Source organism: Ursus arctos, unplaced genomic scaffold (genome assembly GCF_023065955.2).
Source record: "Ursus arctos isolate Adak ecotype North America unplaced genomic scaffold, UrsArc2.0 scaffold_21, whole genome shotgun sequence".
Taxonomy (NCBI): domain Eukaryota; kingdom Metazoa; phylum Chordata; class Mammalia; order Carnivora; family Ursidae; genus Ursus; species Ursus arctos.
Window position 1 is genome coordinate 3,891,311 of NW_026622886.1, and position 18,130 is coordinate 3,909,440.

An 18,130-nucleotide genomic window follows, 5' to 3' on the forward strand; every position below is an offset into this window, starting at 1 on the left:
GTGAGGAGTGCTGTTGGGGTCCAGAGCCCCCGGCCCTCAGGCTCCAATGAGGTGTCTTTCTGCCACCTGCAGAATCTGTCAGGTCTGGGGCCTGAATGTCCCCTGCTGGCCCCTTTGGTGACCTACAGACCTTTGAACGTGGCCAGACAACCTGCCTCTGCTCCTGTGTGTCCTTGGTGCCCGTGGAGATGGCCCCCAAGGAGATGGGGGCCATTCTCTGGGCTTTCTGTGGGCTGGCCCAAGCAGCGCCTGAGATTATTCAAGGGTAGGGTCCCCTGAACAGAGCAGTCAGAAACCAATCCTTGGCAAGCCGGCGTTTTCTTTCCCCCCTTGCTGTGGAAGCAGACACCAGCACCTCTAGCCAGGATAGCCCAGCCTAGCGTGGAGTCAGGAGAGGCGGAGCCTGCGGCCACAGTTCCCTTCTGGCTCTGCCCCTCTCCTCCCCTGTCCATCCCCATCCAGGCCCTGGCCCCCCCACCCCATCTTTATCTCTCAATTTTACAGGCAGGCCGTCACCCAAGCCAGGCTGGATGGTGGGCCTGGGGCGCGGCGTCAGATGGGTAATGCCCTGGGCCTCGAGGGGCTGCGGAGCCTGCCAAGCCCCGAGTTAGCTGTAGCTCTAGTTCCCCCTTTTCCCAGCTGCAGGCCAGACACACGCACCCAGCCTTACCACCCTCTCCCTGGCACTCTGGCCACTGCCTCTCCTGGCCAGTCTCCTGCTTATCTCGCCCACCCTCTGGCCACATGCCCTGGTGAGGGAGAGGCACCCTGCCTTGCAGCCTGCGTTCTTGCTTTGCTGCTTCTAGACTCTGCACAGTGGTGGGGAGGGCCTGTCGGAAGCTGGATGACATGGCAATGCCGGGCTAGGCAGGAGAGCAGCCAGTCCATCGGGTGGCGGCGGGGCAGGGGGTTTGGGCGCAGAGCAGAACGCGGAGGGAGTGGTGGGTGTGGCTGATCTGAGAGGCTGCTGAGGAAGTTTCCAGACGTGGGATCAGGATAAGCAGCATCTGGAGAGTGGTTGGTTATCTCCCTTCACTCAGGGACTTAAACCTCAAGGAATGTCCAGACTCAGCCCTTTTGGCTAAATGACCTTGGACGAGTCAGTCCCATAAAGCTCTTGGAGCCTCATCTGGAGATTGGGAGTGAGGGTTCTGGTGATGGTGGTTTCCAGCAGCTCCGCTTGCCCGATGCATGAGAAAACGCTGTGGAAACTGAAGGGCACAGGGCATGGCGGGGGTGCTTGGGCTTCGGGGCTTTGGGAGGAAGGCATCGAGGAGAGTCTGGGAGCTGGCCGGGCGGGGTGGGGGCACTTCCCTGAGCGGTGGGCTCCCCTCTGCATGTTCACCCCAAGGGCCCGGCGGCCCCTGGCTCAGCTGTGTCTTGCTCCTGGCCGGAGACAGGTGCTCCTGCTGGGGGCAGTCGGGGGAGGGCACAGCCTCAGAGTTGCTCTCAGGGCCCGTGGGATGGTGGGACCTGGCACCCGCGTGGCCCCGGCCCACCCTGCCCTGTGCCTCGCAGAACTACAGGACATCGTGCACATCTCCCGGTCCCGCAAGCCGGCCTTCATCCTGAGCTCCATGAGGGACGAGAAGCGGACGTAAGTGGAAGAGGGAGGGAGAGTGCACGCACAAGGCCTCTGCTTGGTGCCCCCCAGCAGGCTTGGGGCTCTCGTCTAGTCCACGCCAGGCCCCCACGAGGTAGTTTGCGTCCTCTGTACTTCACAGCGAAGGGACTGGCCCTTCAGAGAGTCTAGGTCTGCTCTTTCATCAGTGACCATGTGGGCTCGGGGGTCACACGACTCATCGGCTGCAGTCCTGTCCCTTCCCTCCTGACCTTGTCCTGGCGTGTTGGGGAAGATCACCCAGATCCGCTCTGTGATGCTGAGACTGGCTCCCCTGGCTCTACCTGCCCCTTGGCCTGCTCCCCCCACTCCCGGAGCTCGTGGGTGGGCTGGCTTCCCAGCACCTGCTGTACACCCAGGCCCATTCTCAGAGCCAGGCCTGGGTGATGGGCACAAAGCTCAGAAGCCTTGGTCCTTGAGGACAGTCCCTGGGGCTCAGAAACAGGGTCTGCCAGCATCGCAAGTTCCCGGCACAGATGTGCTGGGGATCAACTGTGCTCTCTCTCTCTTCTCCCTCACGTAATAGAGCTGCTTTCTTGTTCTCCGGCTCTCACATGCTCCTAACAGCCCGCCTGGGGAGGGATTAGGACCCTTGTTCCGCAGGTGCAGGACCTGAGTCCCCGAGACGAGAAGTGCCCTGCTCAAGGTCACACAGTGAGCGTCAGAGGGGAGGCTTGAGCCCGGGTCTTCGGAGCTCACTCCCTTCCTGCTGCTGCAGCCTCTGTCGGGGCACATCTCTAGGGCCGGCTCCTGCCTCCTGTGCAGAAAGCCGCCGAGTCAGCAGAAGCAGCCCCCCCCCCCCCCCCCGGGCCTAGGGCTACGTGGTGGCAGCCAGTGACTACCTCTCCTTGCCTGAGGGGTTGGCTTCCCCTTAGTAGGTCCCACTCGTTTCCAAGGCCACCCTGTGATGTGCGCCCTGGAGGTGCCCCTGCCCCATCTGCACTCTGGCAGTTCCTGCCACCGCGCCTCCCACGTGTGGACACACACGCACACGCACACACCCGCGCAGGGGCCGAGGAAGGTACCAGAGGGAGGACCGACCTATCCCGGCCAGTAAGAGGAGAGGAGGCAGATTCTCCTGCAGGACCAGGGTAGTTTGCCCCAGCTGGAGTACTCTCCCTGCAGGCAAGGCTGAAGCAAGAATCAGGACTTCCCTGCGGGGCCTCACCGCAGCGGGCTGTGAGCCACACGGCTCCGCCTTGCTCCGTCTGGGCTGATGTCTCCTTGTAAGCCCCGCATCCTCAGAAGGGTCCCTCGCATGTCTGCACCAGCCTCCCTGGTCAGGGGCCCTGCGGGCCTCCGGTGACAGCCCAGCCTCCCTGCCACCCTCTGGGCTTGCTGCAGGGCCTGGAGGTGGGCCGCGCAGGCCTCCTCCATTTACCAGCTGTGTACCGGACGCCTCCTGAGGACGCTGGAAGCACAGCCCTGCACAGAGCAGAGCCGGCCTCTGCCCTCAGGGAGCTTCTGTCCCATCCTGTGCAGGAGGAAACAAAAATGCTTGCTTACGGGAGCCCGAAGTGCTCTACACCAGGGAAGCGGGTGGAGAAAGAGCGAGCTGAGCCCGAGGGTGCTGAAGGCATCAGAGCAGCTGAGATGGAAGGATGAAGAGACCGGAAGGAAGCTTCTGGGTCTGAGCGCAGACCGTGAAAGCCTTCCCCAGGGCAGGGAGCTGGGCATGGCTGGGCCCTGGAGCCGTGTCAGGGCATGTGGCCGAGCAGGTGACTCAGGAGTCAGCAGACCCCGGACCAGGTCCGGCTGCATCCTCTCCCAGTCTTGTGATTCTGGGTGGTCACCTAACCTCTGAGCTCCATTCCTTCATTCTGTCACAGACGTGCACGGGCATAGGGAGTGTCTGCCTCCAAGGGGGTTGGGATGTTGGTGTGAATCTCATAGCTCCTGGCACACACAGGTCCTGCTTGCCTGCTCCCTCCTCCCTCGCTGCTCCCACCTGGGAGGACTGTCCTCACCCTCTGGGCCACCGTTACTGGCCAGCTTTATTGTTCATTGCATTTGTCCCCTCCTGAAATACTATACGTTTATTCTTTTTCTGACTGTGCTCCTCCCCACCCCCCCGAAAAGGAGCCACAGGAGCACGCGAGCTCCACGGGGGGGCCTTTCTGCGCTCACAGATGCTCAGGGACGCAGGCCCACAGAAAGTGGGCTGTAACGGGACCTTCTTCTCTCCCACCGCTGTCCCCACCACAGCCACGACCACCTGCTCTGCCTGGACGGAGGGGGCGTGAAGGGCCTCGTCATCATCCAGCTCCTCATCGCCATCGAGAAGGCCTCGGGCGTCGCCACCAAGGACCTCTTTGACTGGGTGGCGGGGACCAGCACGGGGGGCATCCTGGCCCTGGCCATTCTGCACAGTGAGGGCAGGCCCCTGGGCGGTGGGGACAGGGCAGGGTGCGGTTGGGATCTGCCCTCAGATTGCACTCAGTTTCTTTTCAGAGCTTTTCAAAGAGGGCCGTTGGTGGGGGGAGGGCCTGAAAGCCCTTTGTGGGGGCGGCTGAGGGCATTGGGGTGTGAGGCTGGAAAGAGAAGGGCTGGGGGGTGGGCTGGGGGTGGAGGCCCTCCCCTCCATGGGGGACAGAACGAACCTTTTTCTGTACGAAGCATTTTTACATCAGTCGCCTCTACCCCTCTTCCCACAGCCTTGTGAGGCAGGCCCCCCGGGGCCTCCGAAGCACTGGAAATAAGGAAAACCATTCGGAGGGTGGGTGCAATGGGTGGTGTCAGGAAGGAGGAGCCACGGAGTCATAGGGTGCCAGAGCCCTAGTCAGTGTGCCTTGTTTACCCATGGGGCAATTCAGGCCGTGGGCGGAGAGGGGTGACCCAAAGTCCCACAGCCCAGCCATGGGGTTACTGCGGCTAGGACAGTTCTTAGACACCCAGCCCAGCACTTCCCAAGGCCACAGGGCACCCACGCATCACAGCTTCCCGGAGGTGACAGAGGTGCCTCGCTTACCGGACAGCCTTCTAGGTAGTTCTTTTCTTCACTCAAGCAATGTCCCCTTTGTGGAGCTGTCTGGGCTGCCTGATGCCTGTGGGGGGCCCTTCCAGAGCCAGCTGCTGCCCAGACAAGAATGGTCCTCTGCCTCGGCCTCCCTGACCTGCCATCCCTGCCCAAGTGCCTGGCGATTCCAGGCTCTCCAGTGCACCCCCCAGGTCTGAAGGCATGGGGAGGTGACCCTCTGGCCCCAGGCCAGGCCTGTGCTGGGCAGTGGGGTCGTGGGGCTGAGGCAGGTGCATGCCCCCGCTCAAGGAGCCCCAGTCCCATGGGAAAGCCGCGGGCGTCTGGGCTCACTGTGTGAGGAGGCCATCGCCCCGCAGTTCAGGGTGTCAGGGACATGAGGCAGCCAGTCCGGGAGGCGGCTGAGAGCAGCGTCCCGTGGGGCTCTGGGAAGAGGATTAGCAGTCGGCAGCTTCTGGGACTTCCCTCCCCTGGCCTCAGGGGCCCCACAGCCTCTCTCTGGTCTCCAGTTCCTGCCTTCCATGAGAGAAAAGCTGTCTTGGATCTCTGTCTGCCCAGTGGGGCGTGAGGTCTGGCGGCGGAGGTCCTAGCCGCCTTCAGAAAGAGTCACTTCCTTCTTCAGACTCCTGGGGGCTATGGAAGGGATTTGAGAAGTCAGCTAGTTCAGCCTCTCGTAAGAGCAGACACCTCCCTCTCCGCAGCCCCCCTGCTCGCACAGCCCTGGCCCCAGTGAGGTGCAGCCTGCCCTTTGATGCTGCCTGTCCTCAGAGGCCCACGGGACACTGGTCCTTCTATTCTGAGCCAAACGGGGTAGATCTCATTAGTCTTACAAGCTCTTAGACTTTTGGGGCCCCTCCTTAAGGAGAAGACAACATTGTGAATACAGAATTAAGGGCAGAGCCTCGGGGCTGCTGACGGGGATTTCTGCCTCTGTGGGAAGCTGCCAAGGAGAGGCCCAGGAGCCCCAGCTGGGTTAAGTGCCTGCGTAAAGCCAGACCCCTGCTGCCACCCCCTGCCCCTGCTGGCCTTCCTTCCTGCAGCTGTCAGGGCGCAGCCCTTGTGTCTCCCCCACCTTGTTCCTAGGCAAGTCCATGGCCTACATGCGGGGTGTGTACTTTCGCATGAAGGATGAGGTGTTCCGGGGCTCGCGGCCCTACGAGTCGGGGCCCCTGGAGGAGTTCCTGAAGCGTGAGTTTGGGGAGCACACCAAGATGACTGACGTCAAGAAACCCAAGTAAGCCGCCTCAGCGGGAGCACTGTGGCTGTGGCCCCAGCCGGGCAGCCCTTCTGCTGTTCTGGGGGGGCAGAGGGCTCCCCACCCCGGTCTGGTGAAAGTGGAGGTGAGGGGGCGACCAGCAGCTCCTCCCAGTTGGGCCAGGGCCTTCTGGAAAACACTGTTGCGGGACACCCCCCACCTGGGGCTGCTGTGTTCCCATCCGGACGGCACATCTCTGGGGGTAGAGGGGGTCACTTCTCGTCCGCCACATACCCGGGACCTTTCTGCTGAGTGGGGCCGTGCCCCAGGCATTGTGTGTGCGTGTGCGTGTGTGTGTACAGGGGTGTTGAAGGGGGCCACCGCCAGGTGGAAAGGCCAGTGAGCCATTTGCAATCTGGTTGGGAGATAAGTGACCTGAAAAATGACAGCTGTGCAAGGCTGCAGGTGTTTGAGACGTTCCAGAAGGGCCTACAGCACAACTGCTGCTTTGTAGTACTCCCCAGCCCGGGATTACTTTATTGTTCATTTCTTGCCTGTGTCTGTCACCTGCCAGACCTGAGCTCCCTGCGGCAGGAACACGGCTGCCTTGTTTTCTCTGCAGTCCCAGCACTGCCCCAGAGCAGGGCACTGAGAAGTGTTCGTGTGCTGAGAGAGGGAGGACTGAGGACTGAGGGCGAGGTGGTCAGGGGGAGCTTCCTGGAGGTAGTGATGTATGAGCGAGGCCTAGTGGGCTAGGGAGGATTTCTTTTCATAATGAAGCTTTTTTTCTTTTTCTTTTTTTTTCCTTTAAGAATAATGCATAGTCTTTAGGAAAATACAGAACATAAAAAAGAAAATATCATTCATGTCATAAAAACCAAAAGATAATGTTTTAAAAACATTTTTGTGTATCGTATCCTAGACATTTTCTCTCTCTTAAATGGTGAAATAGAACATACATTTAGAAAAGTACATAAACCAGTTCAATGAATAATTATAAAGCCAACAGCCACATAACCACCGGCCAAGTCCCAAAGCCCGTTGAGCACGTCCCCAGCCCCTTCGCAGCTCCTGCCCTGCCGCCCCTCGGGGAGCCGCTCTCCCGACGGGTGTGAAGTGGATTTCCTGGATTGATTTCTTTTCTTTCTTTCTCTTTTCTTTTTTCTTTTTCTTTTTCTTTCTTTCTTTCTTTCTTTCTTTCTTTCTTTCTTTCTTTCTTTCTTTCTTCTCTTTTTTTCCCTTCCTTCCTTCCTTCCTTCCTTTTCTTTTTTTCGTTTTTTTTGGGGGGGGAGAGAGGGGTGGGGAGGGGTAGAGGGAGAGAGAATCTCAAGCAGTCTCCACACCCAGTGTGAGCCCGAAGAACTGCTCAATCTAAGGACCCTGAGATCATGACCTGAGCTGAAATCAAGAGTCGGATGCTTAACTGACTGAGCCACTCAGGCGCTCCTACTTTTTATATGCTTTAAAGGCTGTTTGCATTTCCTCTTTTGTAAAGTTCCTATTCAAGTGTTTTGCCTATTTTTGGTAAAATTAGGTTGTGGGATTTGGGGGTTAAAAGGTATTTTTGTATGTATGTGTTAGATTTTAAAGTAATCTCTACACCCAATGTGGGGCTCGAACCCACAACCCCAAGGTGTTAAGAGGCTCCTTTTTTATTTCTTTTTTAAAGATTCACTTATTTATTTTAGAGAGAGAGATCAGGGGTGAGGGGCAGAGGGAGAGTGAGAATCTCAAGCAGACTCCGCACTGAGCGCAGAGCCCCACTCAGGGCTCAATCCCAGGACTCTGGGATCATGACCTGAGCAGAAATCAAGAGTCGGCTGCTTAACCAACTGAGCCTTTCAGGTGCCCCAGGAGGCTTCTTAATGATCTTTTTTATATTCTGAAAACTAGTCCTTTGATGTAGATTTTAAATCTTTTCTCCCACTCCATGCCTTGTCTTTTCAGTCTCTTGACAGTGTTTTCTTGATGAATGGATGTTCTTAATGTGGTAGAATTTATCAATGTTTTTCTTTTTACGGTTTGTGCTTTTTCTGCTCGTTCAAGAACCCTTCCTTAGCCTGAGGCAGGAAGCGATCTTCTCATCAGGTCAGAAATCTCTCTAGATCTGCCTTTCACACTGAGGTCTTTATCAACCTAGAACTGGTTTTTCTATCCGGGGAAGCCCAATTTCATGTTTTCCACACGAATAACCAGTTTCCCCAGCCCCATCTGTGAAGAGGTCTGTCTTTCCCTCCATGTCTGCTCGGCGGTTTCTGACTGTGTTCTGTTCGGTGGGCTGGCTCCGTTCGTCAGCTTTATGTCGAGTCCCGATATCTGGGACAGCAGCGCCTCCCGCCTTGTCCGTCTTCAGGGGTATCGCGGCTGTTCTTGCAGGCACCCTAGAGAAGTGGTTACGATCAGGTGCCCTGAAGTTTCCTCTCCTCGAAAATGGGAATAACATCCGACCTGCCTCCTGGGGTTTTCACAACGAGGAGAAAAGTTAATATTTAGAAAGCATCTGGTGGGGCGCTGAAGCTGGCTGAGTCAGAGGAACATGCGATTCTTCATCTCGAGGTCGTTCATCTCGAGGTCGTGAGTTTGAGTCCCACGTTGGGTGTAGAGATTGCTTAAATAATTTTTTTTTTTAAAGGAAGCACCTGGCACACACAAGTGCTGTACAAAGGTTACTTGTTGCTATTTATGCTTCCACATAAATGGTAGCATCAGATCGTCCAGTTCTACAGAAAATCCAGTCCTGCTGGGATTTTGATAAAGATTACATTGAATCTGTATGCTTATTTGGGGGGAGAAATGGCCTCTGAGAATGCTGAGCCTCCCAATTAGAGAATATAGTACAACGTTCCATTGGTATAAAGTTCCTCAGTGTAGTTTTATGGTTTTCTCTATAGAGATCCAGCACGTGGGGGGTCAGGTTCTTACGGGGTTTGTGCTACTGTAAAGTATACATTTTGAGAGATACCATTTATTTATTCATTTGACGATGTATTTTACACGTACCATAAAGGTTCCCATCTAAACCATTTTAAGTACAGCTGAGTAAGTGGTAAGTGCGTCCATACTGGTACGTGGCTGACCTCCCAAGCTTTTTCATACTGCAGAACTGAAACTCTGGTCCCAGGAAGCACCTCTCCATTCCCCCCTCCCCCAGGCCCTGGCAACTGCCATTCTGCTTTCTCTCTCTAGGATTTGGACTACTCTCGGGCCACCCTGGAAGGGGACCATACAATATTTGTCCTTTTGTATCTGGCCCCTCTCACCAAGCATAACGTCCTTGAGGCTCATCCATGTTGTAACACGTGTCAGAGTTTCCTTCCTGCTCAAGGCTGAATAACACACCATTGAATGGACATACCACATTGTGTTTGTCTGTTCATCTGTTGAACGTTTAGGTTGTTTCCATCTTTTGACTAGTTGATAACACCGCTATTCACACGGGTGTACAGGTCCCTTTCCTAGTTCCTGCTTTCAATTCCTGGTGCCTTTTACAGAGAGAATTCTGAGGGACTCCACTGGCTAATATCTTGTTTCGATTTTTGCATCCACATTCATGAGTGAGCTGGACCCATTTTTTCCCCATTTGGGGGTTGCCAGGTTTTGGTTTTAAGGGAGTGTTTCCTCTTATTTTCTATTTTTTGGGAACGTTAGTGTAATAAAGACTTTGCTTCTTCCTTGCGTATTTGGTAGAATTTGCCAGTGAAGTCATCAAGTCCTGGAGTTGGCTGGGAGGAAGATTTTTGATGGTGGAGTTCACTTCTGTAATGATTATAAGACTATTTAGAATTTCTAAGTGTCTTTTTGAGTTGGTTTTGGTGGTTTTTCTAGGAATATGTCAATTTCATCAGCTCTTCAAATTTATTGGCATAGAGTTGTTCAGAATGTTCTCTTACTATCTTTTTAATGTCTGCAGCATCTGTTGTGATGCCCCCTTCAGTCCTAATGATATCCACCTTCTCTGTTCTTTACCAGTCCTGCTACAGGCTTTTCCATTGGATTAGTCTTTCAGAAAACCAACTCTTGGGTATTTATTGGCTCTCTGTTGTGTGTTTGTTTTCTCTTTCATTTATTTCTGCTTTTATTTTTATTCCTTCTTGTACTTTCTTTGGGTTTATTTAGCTGTTCTTTTTTTTTTAACTTCTTGAAATAACTGATGCTCATGGATTTTTAACCTTCTGTTGTATAATGTATGTGTATATATGTGTAAGTTTAAACATTTTTCCCTAAGAACTGGGTTTTTTTTTTTTTTTAGTTTATTTATTTTTAGTAATCTCTACACCCAACGTGGGGCTCAAACTCACAACCCCAAGATCAAGAATTGCATGTTCTTCCAACTGAGCCAGCCAGGCACCCCTCTAAGAACTGTTTTAATGATACCCCATAAGCATGTTTATGATTGTTTGGTTCAAAATATGTTCTAATTTTCTTTGTAATTTTTTTAAATTTTAATTTAATTTTATTTAAAAATTTTAAAATATTTATTTTATTTTATTTTAAAATTTACTTGACAGAGAGAGAGAGCACAAGCAGGGGGAGCAGCAGGCAGAGGCAGAGGGAGAAGCAGGCTCCCCACTGAGCAGGGAGCCTGATGTGGGGCTGGATCCCAGGACCCTGAGATCATGACCTGAGCCGAAGGCAGACACTTAACCAACTGAGCCACCCAGACTCTCCTTGAGTCCTTATGTTTTAGATATATTTTTTGTAAATAGCATATAGTTGGATTTTGTTTAAATCTAAGCTGTATTCTTTGTTCTTACCTAGAGCATTTAGTCCATTTATATGTTTTAAGTGCATGTTAATATATTGACCTAAGTTAACTAGTGAAGTCTGAATTAGTTGGTTGATTTGATTATCAGAAGATTCATGTGGTTAATCTAATAGTTTATATGGCTGGTCCATTTATATTTACATAATTACTGATATATTTGGGATGATATGTGCCAGCCTATTTTGTTCTGCATTTCTTTTCTCTTACTTGCCTTCTTTTAGAATTACTGGATAATTTTGATCTTTATATTTACCCCCTGTGGTTTGAAATTAGTGCACTCATTTCTTTTTTTTCTTAGTGCTTGATTAACTTACGAAAGCCTACATTTAATTGATCCCATTACCCTTCCCTCAGATAATCAAGGCTTCTAAAATAATTTAGTTGCAGCATATCTATAAGTGTTTTTCTGTATTTGAAGTCTATCTTGTTTTTTTAAGCTCGCAAGCATTATTATTATCTTTCCAAGTTTGTTTTCATTTAGATTTATCCAGTAGTGTGCTGGGAAAACAGACCTCCAGGGGAAGAAGCCCTGATTTATAGTGTTCACTAATTCCTGTGGCGTAAATACTCCTACCCTGGCCAATTTCAGGTTACCAACCATTTAACAACCACCTTGTGGGATTTAGCAGTGGGTTCTTACAAGCCAGGATGCACTGGCTCCAGCACATTGTTGGCTGTGTGTGTGTGTGTGTGTGTGTGTGTGTGTGTGTATGCCTATGTGTGTGTACAGGTGTGTCTCACATCTTTGTTCTGCCATCTCCCTTGCATCTCAGACTTCCATCTGTCACCACTTTCCTTCTGCCTGAAGTATGGTCTTTTGACTTTTCCTTAGAGAGAGTCTGGTCACAGGTGGTGAATTCTCTGCCAGCAGAATTGTTTGAAAATAGTTGTATTTTCTGGTTCTTGCTGGGTATAGAATTCTAGACTGATGATTTTCTTGGGGAACATGCAGGATATCGTTCTGTCATCTTTTAGCTTCTATTGGGGCGCCTGTAAAGTCAATTTCAGTCTCTTATTCCTTTGAAAGTAATTGATCTTTTTTCTCTGGATATTTTTATTTATGTGTTTGCTTTTGGTGTTCTACCATTATACTATGATATATCTAGGTAGGAATTACTTCCAGTATATCCTGTTTGGGATTTATTAGTTTTGAATCTTTGGATTTTTGCCTTTCTTCAGTTCTGGAAGCCTGAGTTGTTATCTCTTCAACCCTTGCCTCTTCTTAATTTTCTCTCTCCTTTCCTTTTGGAACGCCAATTAAACATATGCTAGACCTTTTCTGTCTTCCATGTCTTTTAACTTCTTCCATGTCTTTTAAATGATATCCTATCATTTTATCTCTGTGTTGCATTCTCGATAATTTCTTCTTACCTCTTTCCTAATTCACTAATTCTCTCTTTAGCTTTATCTAATTTTCCACTTAACGCATCCATTGATTTTTTTCAATTCTATTGCTTTTTTATTTTTTAATTTCTAGCAGTACTCTTTGGTTCTTCAAATCTTCTAGGTCATTACTTAGAGTTTCCTATTCCCTGAAGATATTATCACACTTGCCTTTGATGTCTTTAAATATTGTAAGCATAGCTGTTTTATAATCTTTGTTTAAGCACTCAGATATCTGCAGTCTATGTAGGTATGTTTTGCTGTTTCTGTTGGTTTATACTGGTTTTCATTTATGATGTTTTATTTCGTTGTGTGCTGTACCCACCCCCACACACACTGCCTTTTAACTGTGTGGTGTTCATTAGTATTGAAAAATAATATGTGCAGATTCTTTGAGGCCTAGAATGAGAGTATCTTCCTCCAAGAGTGTTTTGTGTTGTCTCTTCCAGGTACCTAGGTACCCTGCCATCTAGGGCCCCTATAACTAAATTCCTGGCATGAAGGTTTGGGGACTTCCCCCAGGTGATGTGAATTTAGACTTCATATCTACAGAAGGTTAGCTTGTGGTGATACATTTTCAGGTGTTTTTTTTGTTTTTGTTTTTTTTCTCTCTCCTTTATCCAATGCCAAGGCAACTTTCCTGACAGCCTCTGGGGTGAGAAAGGAGCAGGTTTATCTCTGGTGTACCCTCATCCAAAAGTGCAGTCCTTTGGGGTCCCAGCCTAATGTGGGACCCTGGGTTTAACTTGTCCCCCTGACCCCATGAGACCATGATCCTGAAGCTCAAATTTACTGAGTCTGGTATCTTCTTCAGGTCAGACCCGGGTCTGTGCTCCACTTACCTCTCTGGGTTCTTGCTTATCCTCAGAACTTACTCTGGTATTTCCTTTCTATCTTGTCAGGTCCTCTATTTTTTTGTGTGTGTTTTGCTTTGTTTAGATTTTATTTATTTCTTTATTTAGAGAGAGAGTGAGAGGAGAGGCAGAGGGAGAGGGAGAGAGAGAATCCCAAGTAGACCCCACGCTGAGCACGGAGTCCGACAAGCTCAATCTCATGACTCCCAAGAGCTGAAATCAAGAGTCAGAGCTTAACTCACTGAGCCACCCAGGCACCTCGTTTTTTGTTTTTTTGTTTTTTAAGATTTATTTATTTGAGAGAGAGAGAGTGTGGAGGGTAGGGGCAGAGGGAGAGAGAGAATCTCAAACAGACCCCCGCTGAGCACAGAGCCCAACATGGAGCTCGAGCTCACAACCCTGAGATCATGACCTGAGCTGAAATCAAGAGTCCAGCGCCTAACTGACTGAGCCACCCCAGCACTCCTGGTCTTCTATATTTTAAGGAGATTTTTAAAAATATTTTTTTCCCAACATTTCACTTTTTGTTCAGTGGGAAGGTTGTTCAGGTATGCTTTCCACAGTATTCCCAGAAATGGAAAACTAATCTTTTTTTCCTCTGCAGAGACAGCTTGGGTTCCCTTTCGTGTATATTTTTCTTTCCAGCAAACGTATTCCTTTGTTAGTTGGCTAGCATAATTTGGAATGGGTGCAAAACATTTTATTTACTTACCCATTCTATTGTTACCATTTATATATTTATTTTTTAAAGTTTATTATTATTATTATTATTTTCAGTAATTGCTACACCCAACATGGGGCTCGAACTTACAACCCCAAGATCAAGCGTTGTATGCTTTTCCGACTGAGCTAGCTGGGCGCCCCTCTATTGTTACCATTTAGATTTGGTTCATTTTTTTTTTACTGTAATAGATTATGTTGTACTGAATAGCTTTATGCGAGAAGCCCTTATTGTAGCTCAGATTATTCTTTTGGGGTAGATTTTCCCAAATGGAATTCCCAGATGAAATTCTTAGATAGTTGTAAGATCTTAGTACGTATTTGCCTCCGAGGGGGCTGTGCTCGTGCACACTCCCTGCGGCATTTAAGGATGTTTGTGTCTTTTGAGACAAGTAGGAGTCTTCTTTAATAGGTTATAGACTCACACGGTGAAACATTGAAGAGGAACCAAAGGTGACATGGTGAAAAGTCTCGTCCCACTGCTGTCTGTTCCCTGCCCCAGAGGCAGCGCGTTGTTCCTAGGTTCTGTTCGTGGGTCCTTCTGACCAAGCAAATAGGCAGTGTTTGGGGTTTTGTTTTTAAATAAATGGTGGCATACTACACACACTGTCCTAAACCTTACTCTTTGCACTTGACCGTAAACCTTGGCGCTCACCGCCCATCAGTACATAAAGCGCTTCCTCGGTCCTATGCCGTACAGACCCCCTGGGGTAGGGGAACCGGGGTGTGTCCAGCCATCCCACCGATGGACATTTCAGCTGTTCCCAGTGATTTGCTTTAACAAACTGGTCAATAACTTTGCATGTGCCCGTCTCCCACACGCATGAGCATGTCTCAGGATGAACTTCCAGAAGCAGGATCGCTGGGTGTAAGGATAACGCCTCTGGGAATCTGGACAAAGATCGCCAACGTGGATTGTCAGGGGTGGCTACGTCAGTGACCAGCTGTCTTGCTCCCCGTTTCTCTCCAGGGTGATGCTGACAGGGACACTGTCTGACCGGCAGCCGGCTGAACTCCACCTCTTCCGGAATTATGAGGCTCCGGAGTCTGTCCGAGAGCCGCGGTTCAGCCAGAATATTAACCTCAAGCCGCCAACTCAGCCCTCAGGTTAAAAGCATGTCTGATGCATCTGCGGGAAACGGTCGGCCTGCGAGGCCGCGGGGTGGAGGGTCGGAGTCGTGGGCTTGCTGCCGGGCACCCCCAGCCCGCCACCATCCCACCCCCTGCCCCGAGTCTTCATCAGCTGAGGACAGGCAGAACTGGGGAGCTCCCCATGCTGGGGAGATGGCGGGGGTCATGCTTCCGAAGAGTCCGCAGCCCCCGCCTCTTCCTGCAGAGCCACAGACACGCATGCACACGCCCACTGGGATCCGCAGCACATGGGTGTTGTCTCCGTCCCCCGTGCCACCGGGCCGCCGTCCTCTCCCCCCGCAGAGCAGCTGGTGTGGCGGGCCGCCCGGAGCAGTGGGGCGGCCCCCACCTACTTCCGGCCCAATGGGCGCTTCCTGGACGGCGGGCTGCTGGCCAACAATCCCACGCTGGACGCCATGACGGAGATCCACGAGTACAACCAGGACATGATCCGCAAGGTGAGAGCGCCTCCGGTCAGAGGGGCTGGACGGGAGCGTCCCCCGGAGCCACCCTGTGTCAGCAAATCTTACTGAGGATCCACTCCTAGGAGAGCACGTGGCTTTTATTAATGCTCATCCGTTGGTGCATTGGACAGCCGCTGTGTCTCACACTTGACCCTGCTGGATGGGTGGCGTCTGCCCGGAGCTCTGTGGGAATCAGAAGGATCCTGAGGCCCAGTCTGGTGTGCGTGGTGAAGGGCGCCTAGTGGGGAGAGCAGCAGGCACACCAGGACATGCCAGCCTCTGTGCTGGCCGCTCTGCCCAGCCCGGGGACACACGCTTGCCCTTGGGGAGCTCACGTCTAGGGGAGACTATTTGTAAATAAGGATATGCCCCTCCAGGGGTTTCGGGTGCTGTGATAAGGGCCGTGCAGGAGCCCGGGAGCAGGATTGCCTCTGCTGAGAGACCCGGGGGCTCAGAAAGGGCCCATGGAAGAGACCTCTAGGGAGGAGACCGTGTTGAGTCAGTGATCTGGAGGCACGGAAGTGGCCCTTGGCCCAAGGAGCTTAGCGCAGCGGTGGGGCCAGGCCCATGTGTGTTAGCAGCGTCGCTGTGACGTGGACTCAGGGCTCAGGGCCAGACAGCCACAGCGTTGGGGTCCTGGCTCTGCCTGTGTTTCACTCCAGCCGCTGCAGGGGCAGTGATGGTACCTGTGTGGGGACTGGCATGAGACGTCCGCGTGCTTTTCCATGAAATGTGTAGGACACTGCCTGACCCCTAGTGTGCCAGATCCTTGCTGGCTGTGGTTCTCACTGTGGTCATCAGGAAGCCCCAGATGCAGCCCCTGGGTGACAGACACAGCAGGGGCGGCAGCCACAGAGGCAGGCGCCCTCTAGGGGCTAGATAGGGCAGGGCAGGCTTCCTGGAGGAAGAGGGACTCTAAGGTTCAAATGGGGAAGGGTCTTCCATCATATAAGTGGCTTCCTATGGTGGATGAGCCCCCTGGGGTGGGGGACTTGCCAAGGTGCCCAGCATATTGGCAGAGGAGTTCGTTGTGGGGCAAAGGAGGTGACAGCACAGGCTCTGCCCCTGCCACCTGGGGAAAGGTCTGCCGCCGAGAAGATCCCCTCCAACTACCCCTGTCCTGTCCCCAACAGGGTCAGGAGAGCAAGGTGAAGAAGCTCTCCATCGTGGTCTCTCTGGGGACAGGGAGGTCCCCACAGGTGCCCGTGACCTGTGTGGATGTATTCCGTCCCAGCAACCCCTGGGAACTGGCCAAGACTGTTTTTGGGGCCAAGGAACTGGGCAAGATGGTGGTGGACTGTGTGAGTATGGGCCCCTCCCCACCTCCACTGCCCTCTGGGTCTCAGTCCCTGGGACCCTGGGTGTCAGAGAGGCTCTATTGAACCTCTTGAGCCAACTCAGGGTAGGGGGTCCCCGATTCCGGTGTTGGCAGGGACCCTTAGTGACCACCTGCCGCTGGGGGTTTCAGGTGTCTTTTAACCGTGGAGCCCTTCCTTCGAACACAGCCCCGTGTGGAAGAGCCCAGAGTATCATATGGGACACAAGCCACAGGGGGCGGGTCTCAGAGACCTGTCCTCAGCCCCTGCCCCCCGCCCCCCAGCCAGGTGTGCTGAACCACCTATGAAGATCTCAGACCGGGCCCCCCTGTTCCACAGCTGGGACAGTCACTGCAGCCCAGGCAGGGGGCTCTGCTGGGGGTGGGGTGGCTAAGCCAGACTAGAACCTGGGGCTCCCCGGGCAGTGGCTCAGGGTAGCATGTGTCCTGAACGCTCACAGAGCCTGTTTCTTGCCAGTGCACAGATCCTGACGGGCGGGCCGTGGACCGCGCCCGGGCCTGGTGTGAGATGGTCGGCATCCAGTACTTCAGGTGAGGACTTGGCCAGCATCGCCCCCCCACCCCATGCCCCAGCCTGGCCAGACCCAGTGACCTTCCCACCCAGCCCTTGGCGCGGACTTCCCCTTTCCCCAAGCAGCTGCTCTGGGCCCCGAGCCTGCCCCAGTCCTCGCTCTTGTCCCCCCACCCAAGCCGAGCCTCCTGGGGTGAGCCCTCCACCTTGACCCAGACAGATTGAACCCCCAGCTGGGGACAGACATCATGCTGGACGAGGTCAACGACACAGTGCTGGTCAATGCGCTGTGGGAGACTGAGGTCTATATCCACGAGCACCGGGAACAGTTCCAGAAGCTCATTCAGCTGCTGCTCTCACCGTGAGGCTGGGCTCCCAGCCACCCCCACCTCATCCCACCCGCCCAGAACCTGATGGAGAGGCTGGGCGATGTCCACCTAGCACGCCCCTGGGCAGAACTGGGCCTGGGCGGCTCTGCATCTACGGACCAGACCAGGCGTCGGAGGGCGCTGGGCCTCCTGCCTGCGGCTGGTCCGGAAGGCCTGACCCCACTGTCCCCACCTCCTGGCACCTTTTGTCATTCCAGACTTGGGAATCCTAGAGCCTCCCTCGGGCCCTCTCTCTGACAGCCAAGGACAACTGACCCTTGAGTCCCTAGCCCTGTTGATATAGACACTAAGGAGGGATCTTACTGGTCCCGCCAAGACCCCTTCCACCCTCTGCCCTTTTCCCTGGAGGGGACGGGGGTTGGAGAAATGGCTATTGCCTGCCCATCAGCGGGGAATCCTAGGCTCCAGGAGCAGAGTTCCCCGTCCGACTTTGCCCCTCAACACACACCCAGCCACCTGCACCCCTCGAGCTGCCCCACCCTGGAAGCACTCCTCGACTCTCAAAGGTCACTCCTGAACTTCAGCTCTCCCCTACAGGAAGTGGTGGGTGAGGGGGCGGGGCTCCGGGGCTGCTCCAAACTGAAGTAAAGCCTGATTCCAGCTCACCCGTGTTGTGTGTGCTACGAGTGCTCCCTTCAGCCTATCATCGTCCTGTGCCCCCTTGGATGAGTGCTCTGTTTCCTAACTCTCCCGATGGCGGGGAGCGGGGGAGGGCACCACTTTTCTTCTCCAGGGCTCCCCCAATCAGGCCGGTGATGTTCAGTGGCGGCAGCTAAGCCCACTTGCC

General features: G+C 52.9%; 1 protein-coding gene across 8 annotated transcripts in view; it reads left to right on the top strand.

The window, feature by feature from the left end:
* Window positions 1-17,948, top strand: part of PLA2G6 (phospholipase A2 group VI) — a 58,294-nt gene extending 40,346 nt beyond the window's left edge. For 6 of the 8 annotated variants that reach the window (XM_044392307.3, XM_026479648.4, XM_026479650.4 and 3 more), the window contains 8 exons: window positions 1,519-1,597; window positions 3,827-3,990; window positions 5,679-5,829; window positions 14,483-14,619; window positions 14,947-15,101; window positions 16,241-16,408; window positions 16,901-16,974; window positions 17,175-17,948. In XM_044392307.3, coding sequence (XP_044248242.1) covers window positions 1,519-1,597; window positions 3,827-3,990; window positions 5,679-5,829; window positions 14,483-14,619; window positions 14,947-15,101; window positions 16,241-16,408; window positions 16,901-16,974; window positions 17,175-17,319 — 1,073 coding nt within the window. In that variant the 3' untranslated portion in view covers window positions 17,320-17,948. Of the gene's footprint in view, window positions 1-1,518; window positions 1,598-3,826; window positions 3,991-5,678; window positions 5,830-14,482; window positions 14,620-14,946; window positions 15,102-16,240; window positions 16,409-16,900; window positions 16,975-17,170 lie in introns of all 8 variants that reach the window. The other 2 variants (XM_048217941.2, XM_048217944.2) reach the window with 1 other exon arrangement.
* Window positions 17,949-18,130: the final 182 nt, after the last annotated feature.